This window comes from Aethalodelphis obliquidens, unplaced genomic scaffold (assembly GCF_003676395.1).
Source record: "Aethalodelphis obliquidens isolate GAN/ISIS:26980383/991018 unplaced genomic scaffold, ASM367639v1 scaffold5, whole genome shotgun sequence".
Lineage (NCBI taxonomy): Eukaryota > Metazoa > Chordata > Mammalia > Artiodactyla > Delphinidae > Aethalodelphis > Aethalodelphis obliquidens.
In genome coordinates this window covers 46,714,869-46,725,499 of record NW_020837949.1, presented here as the reverse complement: position 1 = coordinate 46,725,499, position 10,631 = coordinate 46,714,869, and the positions used below count along the sequence as shown (strand labels likewise).

The 10,631-nt window shown below is 46.0% G+C and overlaps 1 protein-coding gene across 4 annotated transcripts in view; it reads left to right on the top strand.

Annotated features, from left to right (window-relative positions):
- The first annotated feature begins 6,396 nt into the window (after nucleotides 1-6,396).
- The window catches only part of CHN2 (chimerin 2), a 333,762-nt gene continuing 329,527 nt past the window's right edge, over nucleotides 6,397-10,631 (top strand). For 2 of the 4 annotated variants that reach the window (XM_027102304.1, XM_027102303.1), the window contains exon 1: nucleotides 6,454-6,877. In XM_027102304.1, the coding sequence (XP_026958105.1) occupies nucleotides 6,829-6,877 (49 nt within the window). In that variant the 5' untranslated portion in view covers nucleotides 6,454-6,828. Of the gene's footprint in view, nucleotides 6,878-10,631 lie in introns of all 4 variants that reach the window. The other 2 variants (XM_027102302.1, XM_027102307.1) reach the window with 2 other exon arrangements.

Genomic DNA, 10,631 nt, shown 5'->3' with positions numbered 1-10,631 from the left:
GTGTGTGTGTGTGTGTGTGTGTGTGTGTGTGTGTGTGTGTGTGTGTGAGAGAGAGAGGGAGAGAGAGGACTTGAGTAAAACTTTTAATATTATACATGCCACTCCCTGGAGATTCTGAAACACTCTCCACCTAGCAAAGTCACCCTCTCTCCAGCTGGACATAAATATTATTGAGTACTAAAATAACGTTACATACACTAATATCATTGCCTTTTACCTAAGAATAAGAAAAGTTAAGCTCCTTGTCCAAGGTTACCACATGATATGTAGCAGAATCAGGGTTTGAACTCTGATTTATCTCCAGAGCCCAGGCCTCTCTCACCTGTCTTAATGTAATCTCACACAAGTGATGGAACATAGGAGTGGTAGGTAGAGATGAAAATTACTTTTGCCTCAGACCATTATTCTTCCAGACTACTCTGGAGAGATAGGTGTAAGCACACTGTGCTTTGCTCTGAGGAATAGACACCCAGAACTCCTAACTGGGCTTCTATGTGGTAGACGCTGCATTACATCTGTTGTTTCATTTGGGCTTCACAAACTCTGAAGTAAGTACTGTTCACCCCATTTTAAAGATCAGGAGACTGAGATGAAGTAACTTGCTGAAGGTCTCACAGCTAATAAATGACAAACTAAGATTGAAATCTGGGTCTGTCTGACTGCATAGATACACATTCAACTTTTCCAGAATCATTTCATACCTTGTTTTACAAATCTGGAATATTTGCAAAAGGCTAAAATATGTTTTCTTATATCAGAAAGTTGGCCCAGATATTGTGTCTGTTAGCTTTCTTCCAATGCCCACTTACCCTCCCTCCTTAAAAAAAAAAAAAAAAAGGTTTGTTTCTGTTGTGTTGTTGAATCTGTAGCTGCCACAGGGAATGAAATGAGAATATTGATTCAGAACTTTTCTGGGAGGTGAGGGCACAGAACATTTAGAGTACAGTATCCTGCTTAGTTCTCTGAGCTGACAAGCTAAAACTGAATGAGAAAATGCCAATTATCTAGAAACAGACTTTAAGGCTTAATTTTGGATGTTTTGTTAAAAAAAAATGCTGAAAATAAAGTTGCCACCAGCATAGGTAATACCTATAATTCCCAATTAGAGATAATTTTTGTAGCTTAAAACCTTGTCCCAGCTAAAATGTAAATGTTCCAGGGAGGAGGAGAGGCATCATACTGTAGGATGCCCCAGGGCAAGAATGTAGCTTTCCTCTTATCTTTCTTCCCAGCATACTTTCTTCCTAGCATACTCCGTGACACATGGTGAGTGCTCAGTAAACATCACTGAGTGAAGTGGTGAATGCATAAATGAGTGAAAAGTTAGAGAACAAATCCATCTGATACTTTTATGAAAGCAAACTTCGATAATGAAAGCATAAAGCCAGAGGTACCCCAGAAGACATGAAAAACAAACTCACTGCACACATTTGCCCAGAGTAGGCTTAGAGCTCTCTTCAGTTTAGTTTATCCTAGATTTCTCTTTGGACATAGAGGGTAGAAAAGATTTTTGTTATCTAAAATGTCAGGGAACAAAGCCAGAGGTGAACTGTGGAAGAATGCATATTCAATGAGTTTTTGAACTCTATCACTGAATTTCTGAACTCTGATTTTTTTTTTCCTTTAGAAAGAAAGAAAAGCCTTCATTTCTCTTTTTCTCTCTCAATACCTCTGTCTCTCTCTTCCTCCCCACTTCTCTCTCAAGTCAAAGAGGTTGTAGCTGACAGCCATGCCATAAGTGTGTGCCTGATCTCCCAAGTTAAGTGGCAAACAGGGAAACTCGGTGTTACCCCGGACCCCTCCGCATCTCAGATTCAGGAACACTTGTGCTTGCGGCATGTCGCCACTAGGGGTCCCCAGCGGCAGGCGGTGTGAACTGGGACTTGGGTAGCCGAGGCGGCCTCCTTTGTCTGCACCCCAGGTGTGGACTCCTTTTGTTCAGAGGCTGGGCTGCTACCTGCGGCGTCTGAGCTGTCTGCTCCAGTCACCCAGCCCTGGGCTGTCTGCGCACCTCTTCGGAGGACGTGCACTGTTTCTCAGCTTCTGCCTTTAGTTACACCTGACGTTACCCCGGAAGAGCCAGTGTTTTCTCTTTAACAGGACTAGGTATCTTTGCATTAGAAACACGGCTTAAACTGCAAAGGGAAATATTTCTCACTACAACAAAGAGTATATCTATGTTGAGAAATTAATGGCAAAAGGACCCCTTTTCTATAGTAGAGTATTTGCCATAAAATATTTAAAACTAGTTGACAAATAGCCCCACTCTTCTCCCGAAAGATGGCCCCTGGATTAATCTTGAAAGTCAGGAATGTTTCATTCTATGCTTAGCAAGGAGAAGAGGAATGACCTTCACAAACACCCCCAAGTGCCTGAAATGTGGGAGCCCAGCTCCAGCCACAACAGCCGCATGTACCCTTCGGTGTTTTCACGTCTGCCTTTAAACTTCAAAGGAAGGAACAGTAAAGCAAAAATAAACAAATTACAGTAACAGAAGAGCGCCTCTGTAAACAATAAATTACAGGAGTTGTAACAGCTGGTGATGGGAGTGGGGGTGGGGAATGCAAACATTTGCTCCATGGAAATTTATTCTTGTTTTCACCATCTTAGTTTTTCTTGTTCACAGCAAAATAGTGGGTCCTTAACATGCCCGTCAACTTTTTTGTGCTCCAGATGCGTCACTCATCACCTAGTTGCTCAGTGGTCACAGCTACTGATGTGAAAATTAATTGGTGTGAGAACATGAGAACCATTCATGGATTCATTTGTTCCTTGGTTTACTCACTTATTCCACAGATATCCACTGAGCACCTATTGCGTGTAAAGCATGGTAGAGACTACAAAGGCTGGCCAGACAAGGATCCTACCCCCCAGGAAGCTTTTAGTAAAGTAGGGAGGTCAAATATGTTCCACAATTGCGACCAAAGCAAGACAGAGCATCTGCCATTTGAGAGGTGCAGAGAAAAGACTAAGGAATTCAACAGAAGGAGAGCCGATTTCTGGCTTGGGGTTCAGGGACGATTCCCCAAGAAGGTACAGTCTTCTTGAACCTTCACGGTCTGTAGGAGGTCCAGCAGGGAGGGATGGGAAAAGGCCAGTGCTGGCAGCCCCAGCGGTTAGGGGGCGAGGTGAGGCAGGGTTACGTTTGTGACAGGGACAACAGGAAATATGTTTGGAAAGGGAAGGTGGGAAGGCTTTAAATGCTAAGCTAAGCATGAATGCTAAGTTAAAACAAAATGGTAATTTTTAAGCCTAAATAGACTAAGTTATCAAGACTCCTTTCATCCCATAAGTACTTTACTCTTTGAAGAAAGAAGGTAGAAATATCTTTAAAAAATCCCTACTTCTCAAACAGACTTAAGATCTTTGTAGCACCAATATTTCCGTTTTTACCAGCAGATAGGCATTACCTAGAAATAAGGCCGTACATGAGTGAATAAAATATATGAATGAATTTTCTTATTGCTTCATTTAGAGGAATGCTTTGGAAGGTCCACAAACAGGTTCCTGAGCCTACTGAGGAGGTTAGCATCTTGTTTCCTCTCCCTTCTGCTAATATATTGATATTAAACATTTTTGCAAGTAGCAGCGAGCCATTAAGCCTCTGAAACTAAGTTGATGGTGAGCGATCATGCCTGCTGAGTTTTCTCTGTTGGTTATGACTTTAACAATCCAAGTTATTGATTAACTTTCAGATTTTAGTACTGAACCTAGAGCTTTCCTTTTGTTCTTCAAAATAATGGACTTCAGAGTTTCCGTCCATCTCCTACCAATTAGCTAAGCCTCCCCAGTCATCCCGTTTCTACTCAGCAAGTGTATTTGTTGGTCTTGTATTCTTCTGACCTCTGGACCCAGTGGAAAAAAAATTATTTTCCATCTTATTCTACTTTTGTACACAGGGTGCCTTGGGGTAATGCCTTCACAGCAAGTGTCCCTCTGTCCCTTCATCTGTCAATTGGGAATAAAAAAATAATCTACTTCACAGGGCCATGCTTTACTTTCTCTAACTAAGGACTGTAAAGCTCTATGAGGGTAGATATCATCATCCAAACTGCAGAAATAGAATTTGACATCCCTTTGTGAGACTTCTGAGTGATGAAACCTGTTGGCATATTTCTTGATTTGGGACAAGAAAGATACAAACCTTGGGCCGAAGATGAGCATTTCCCCTGGTAGAACAGGTCACTGCTGATTAGTTATCTCCAGATGCAGTGGAGAAAGCCAAAGTTGTTCAAATCATAGATTCCATCTTTCAAGTAAAAAATTTACAATCACTTATGGAGCACAAACTGTATACCAGGTACACTGTGACTTTACACATCTCATGTCATTTAATTTTCACCACGCCCTACATTATCAGGAGTTTGGTTGGGGGTGGAGAAACTGAACCTCAGCAAATGTGAGTAATTTGCTCAAGGTCCCATAGCTAATAAGTGGCAGAACCAGAGTTTGAATCCAGGTGTAGTCTCCTTCAAAGCCCAGAGGGAGACAACCCTACTAGGTGACATAGCCAAGTCAGACAGTCCACCAGCTAAAGATCTGGAGGGATACACAGATCACTAGTCAGAGAGGTAGATGATGCCTTTGGTCAGGAGAACTCTGAAAAAAACAGGAATTCTATTCTGACAGAGAGGTCAAGGTTGTGATGGGCCATATGTCCTTGAAGGGCTCCACATAAAGCTGCATCAAGGCTGCATTACACAAAGAAGAAGAAGAATGGAAGGGGGGCGGAGTGGAGGTGCTTGGGTCTCCGTATACCAGGCTGGGATGTTTCAAGTTCCATGTAGATGAGTGTCAGGAGGACTCAGTCCAATGTGACTGGAGAGTGCTCCAGAGCCCTCAACTATTCTGCAAGCTGCATTAAAAACAAAACAAGGGCTTCCCTGGTGGCGCAGTGGTTGAGAGTCCGCCTGCCGATGCAGAGGACGCGGGTTCGTGCCCCAGTCCGGGAAGATCCCTCATGCTGCGGAGCGGCTGGGCCCATGAGCCATGGCCGTTGAGCCTGCGTGTCCGGAGCCTGTGCTCCTCAACGGGAGAGGCCACAACAGTGAGAGGCCCGTGTACCGCAAAAAAAAAAAAAAAAAAGAGCCTTATTGGGAACATACACTGGGATGGCATCCTGGAGGGAATTAAAAAAAAAAAAAAGTTTAAATCAACTAGAAAATGTGACATGGGTGCATACTGTGATTATTCAACATTTATTATTCACTGTGTGTTAGGTGCTTGGTTGAGGTGGACCCCCTAGGATTGGCTGCTGTTCCTGTGTCACTCCTGATAATTTTTAAATTGACTATGTCCTTTTAACCATGTTTTTAAAAATTGAACAACCACAATGTGAACAATTTCCACTTTGCTACATAATGAGAGTACTTTCATTCCTTTAATGTTTGCTTTTTCCTTTGAACTAACAATTTCTGTTCAAATTTCACAGTTTTCTGTGGCTTCAGGAATGAAAGAACCGATTACCCTGCTGGGAGCGTGAAATAGACTTAAAAAATCTGCATGATATTTCCTCCCAGTGAAATTAATTTAGGTTTAAATACAGGAGTAAAGTACACACCTTGTGCCAGAGTCTCTTTCTCTCACACACCTGAGTAGTTCCTTATCCAGAAAGGGCACAATTGGACCTGCTGCTAAGTCTTAAGTCTTTTGTGAAGATCCTTTGCAAGACTGCAGTGTGAGAACCTCTTTTTCTTTGACACCCGGCTTTGTGTGGGCCTGATGGCATATCTGGAACGTCTCTATTTCTTTGAAGGCCCAGCTCAAAAGCCCAGTGGACCCGTCGGGCACTGTCCATGGCTGGGGTACTTAAGAGCAGCCGGATTGGCTTGCCGGGTGTTTTGAGGGTATTTTAGGAAACGCACCTTCTTGCAGGGCAGGAATCCTCAGCTCCAGAGCGACAAAGGACAATTTGGAGGGGAGTGCAAGGAGCGCTCCATAGCCGCTCTGGCATCCCAGGCCCCCTTACGCCTAGCATCGTGTCCTTAGTGACCCCGCCTTCGCCCTCTGGATCGCACCCCGGCTGTCTCGCTGCTCCCGAGTCCGAGCGGGCGTCGCGAGTCCCGCCACCTTCCCCCACGCCCCACACCCGGTCGCCCTCAAACCTTTGGAGCCGCGCTGCGCACCGCAGCCATGCTCACCCCGCGCCCCCCAGCGGCTTCCCCGGCACCTCGGGGTCCGGCTCCCCGGGCCAGTGTCGCCCCGCCCTGCAGCCCACAGCCTCCCCCTCCAGCCCCCGTCGCAGGAGCTGTCAAGCCCGCGGCAGCTGAACCAGCCCCCGAGCTCCCGCGTCTCCTCTCCTTCCTTTGTGTGCGCGCGAGCGGAGTTGGGGAGGAGGGAGAAGGGGGAGGTCGCTCTGTCTGTCTGTCTCCCGCCGCCTTTGCCCGGGCAGCTTGAAGTGCCGCCGGGGAGGCGGGAGCCGGGGGGAGGGTGCGGGGAGCCGGCGGGGCGTCTCGGGGCCGCCCGGGCGCCCTGGTCCCAGCCGCGCGCTGGGGAGCGCGCACCGCAGCTGGGGCTCAGCTGGAGGCACGATTCGTCTGGTTCGGCCGCCCCTCGGCCTCCCTCCGCTCCCACCTACCCTCGACACTCGCAGAAAAGCGTGCGAAGGCGCCGAGAGTGACGGAAACCACAAATAAATAGCGGCGGCAGCAGCGCGTCATCTGGCGGAGCAGGAAGTGCAGGCAGAGTCCGGAGGCTGGTGCTTTCTGCGCGTCCCCAGGACTTTGCCATGGGCTGGGGGCCGCGGAGGCTGCGAGCTGCCGGGCCAGGACAGCGGCGGCGGCGTCCGCACCGCGGCTGAGCGAGCAGCGTCGCGCGGGGCGCGCGGAGATGGCAGCGTCCAGCAACTCCAGCCTGTCCGGCTCCTCGGTGTCCTCCGGTGAGTTTCAGCCCGTCGGGCGCGATTGCCCCGCTGGGTCTGTCGCACGCTGCCCTCGCCCCGCACTCTGGGATGGAGAGAGCCTACCTGTGGCCGTCTTGCCCGCTCTCCCGGGGTGAGGGCAGGCGGCCGGTGTGACACTTGTTTGGCTGGCTAGCACCCTCGGTGCCCACAGCACCTCCGCGCCTGGCGTCTGGCAGCGCAGAGGTGGGGGAGCGGGGCGCCCTTAGTGTGCAGACGCGGGGGTTCTGGAGATTTGGGGAGCAGCAGGCGAGAAGCGAACCGGGTAGGGGCGGGCTCGCACTTTCTGGCGCCGCTGGAACCCGGGCTGGCGGGGCGGGGAAGGTTAGGGTGACGCTGGGCGCCCCAACCCGCTAGCTCTGGGGTGCCCGCTCCGCGGGATGTCCACATTCAAGGCAGTGGGGAGCAAACCCTCGCTTCTCGCAGACTTGATTTTCTTTGTTTGTTTCAGAAATTAGCTCCGTGGAGACCCACGCTTGGGGTATGGGTTTGAGATAGAGGTAATTCTCTTTCTGGTTCTGATCGAAGCGAGTTAGGGGACGCGAGGTCGAGCCAGCCTTTGACAATTTGCCCGTTTGCAAGTGTGTATGTGTGTGTGTGTGTGTGATTTTCCTCTGTGGCCTCTTGGAATATGTTCTGTGATTTTACTTTCCAGGCATACATATTTTTTTTTTTCAAGTGCGGCCGAGGAAGGAAGGGCTTCTTTCAGCTTTTCTACGTTGAACAGCGGGTCTAATTGAAGAGAACAAATTGCTAATGAATCTGAAGGAGTAGGAATCAATAGAAGCAGACCCACTGGATTCTGAGTATGACAGGTTTCTAATCAGGATGATGCATTAGGTAGAATTCTTCTACTTCGCTAGTCATTGAAAACTTTAATGACAAACCCTAAAGGGTTAGCTGATAAGACATTTAGTGTAGTTTACAGCATTCATGGGTCAAGAAGGTCTTGAAGTCCTAATGGAAATGCTTAATATATCAATATTGTATTAATTCCTATTGTGTGTGTGTTTTAAATTATTACCCAAAAATTAAACTCACAAGAAGAAACACTTTGTTGGAGGCATTGGACAGCAAGCCAAGCATTAAGGAACCATATCTCTAGATGTGTGACTAATTAAATCATAAATGCAAGGTGATTTGACTAAGGTGCAGTTGTGACGTGGAACAAGGTGATCACTTGAAAGCCATTTATTATCTTTTTTGGCAGGTTTTAGTTCCAGGGAAATAGCACTTCCTTTCTTGATCACTGCCAACTAATGAAAAGCACAGTGTTGTTATGTGTACGATGTAGTTGAAGTTTCTGGTAGTAGCAACCAATGGGGCAGAACAGTCATATCTTATTAAGAGCAGCAACAAGTTGACCGCCTGTGGTTTTAATTCTGAGAACTCAGCAAATGCTACAGCTTATTTTTAGTACCCCCAAACCACTGCTGCTGCTTTTCAGTTCATTTTGGTTGACTAACATTGAATTTAAAACACAGTGATGTTAGCTTATGATTAGCATATGGTTATCCCTCTCCGAAAATGGCCCACAAGAAAATGAACTGGTGGGGGAGAGGTGACGAAGGGAAAGAAGAAAGGATAAAGGACAATAAGGCAGTGTTATCACATGATTTACTGAAGGTATAAATTACAGATGCTGTGGCATCTGAATTTTCAGATCTTGGTGAAAGATCTCCTTAAGCTTAAGGAATGTTATTGAAAAACCTAACTCAGCCTTAGGAAGAATACATGGGTTTGAAGCAGCACAGTATAAGCTTTAGATGATGTTAATTGCTTTGTAGATAGACTAGAGGTGCTTGTGATGGTTCTTTTTTCTGCTTTAGTTACCACTGTTTTAAATCCTAATGGAAACTGGAAAATTTTGCGAAAGCTTAAATTCAAAAAGTGGGCAGAGGTATATTTTTTGGTATGACTCAACCATGGGCCATGAGCTTATATTGGCTAATTCACCAATTAATCAGGCACTTTGTCTTGAAAAATTTGAGAGCCAGCATTCTCTTTTTAAGCTCACCATCGTGTGGATCATGAATAATTCAGGTGACACAAGCAATTCACACCTGTGGGAGGTGTTGGGCAGGAAAGAATAGAGCCTGTTTGTGGTGGCAGCTGGGTTCTCTCAGGCAAAGGCCAGAGTCTGAAAAATTAGGACACTCCATCAATCTATTAATCACCGTTTTGGAGGGCCTACTATGTGCCAGGCAGTAAGTTATAAGCATCAGATTCAAGGAGGTTAAGTGAGGAAGATAATTTAAAGGATTTCTTCAAGTTCTGAAGTTCTGGGATTATTGTCCTTGAGTTTGGCTCCAGCAGTGGGTAACTTGGGGTAAGTTATTTAACTTCTCCAAGCCTCAATTTCCTCATCGATAAATGAGACTGATGCTAATAACAGGAACTATTTCATAAGAATGTCATGGGGATTAAGTGAGATAACGTGTATAGAGCGTTTAGCACAGGGTGTGGCACTAAATAAGTGCTTGGTGTGAATAAAGTTTGTTCCTTGGAGGAATGAAAAAGAAAGCTCTCACTGACTCAGACTTTAGGTACAGAAATAAGTCCAACACACATCAAGTCTGCCTCTTACCTTGCATGTTAAGTTTGGTCTTGCGGTTTGAGCTCCATTAAACAAGCATTTATTAAGTTTCTTTTAGGTTTCAGGCATAATCCCAAGTGTATGGAATAGAAAAATGCGTCAAGATCCTTTTCCTCTCCATCCAGCAGCAGAGATGGACAAGCAAATAGCAATCTATTTTCCATTTTGATAAAATAAATTATGGGGAGGAGAGTGCAGGGAAGAGAGTGATGACCTCAGTTGTGAGGGGTCAGTAGGGGTGACATATGAGTGGAGCCTTGAAGGATGAGTGGAATGTTTTCAAAAAGCAGAGCGCGGGAAAGGCATTTCAGGAAGAGGTAAGATCTTAGGCAAAGACCTGGAGATAGGGAAGTTCATTGCCTAATTTTCAACTCCCTCCTTAGGGCTATTGACCTGTTTTCTTGGTGGTTCCTCTTCTCTGGACAGTTTCTTTCTGCTCAGGTGGCAATGGGTTTAGTGGCACAGCTCTCCAGTACCTTAGGACATACTTGGGCAATTGAGCACTGAGAAAGGAATGGTTGATTCTGTAGGGTCCAGGATATGGAGAGGTGAACTTGAATAGAATACCATGGGTTAAACCTCTCTTAGAGGAATAGCCTCTATTTCTGGGAGGTTTAGGTTTGGATGGATTTGTGTGAAGAGTAAAAATCTAATAATTTACTCATATTAAGCTCAAAATTATCTGATTTTCCTGAGAATATGTTCTTACCTGCTGTTGTTGGACCACATTACCCAAGCATCTCATTTATTCTACATTACCAGCTGAGTCACAACAGATGAAATAATCAGGTTAAAATTAATTTTTAAATACATTTTCTGAGAACTCTTTAGAAATGTGTTTCTGAAATATTCAATTATGTGTAAAAGAAATTGCTTTGGGGCTTCCCTGGTGGCGCAGTGGTTGAGAGTCCGCCTGCCGATGCAGGGGACACGGGTTCATGCCCCGGTCCGTGAGGATCCCACATGCTGCGGAGCGGCTGAGCCCGTGAGCCATGGCCGCTGAGCCTGTGCGTCCGGAGCGTGTGCTCCACAACGGGAGAGGCCACAACAGTGAGAAGCCCGCATACCACAAAAAAAAAAAAAAAAAAGAAAAAAGAAAAGAAATTGCTTTGCCTTTGTTTTAATGATAACTGCTGG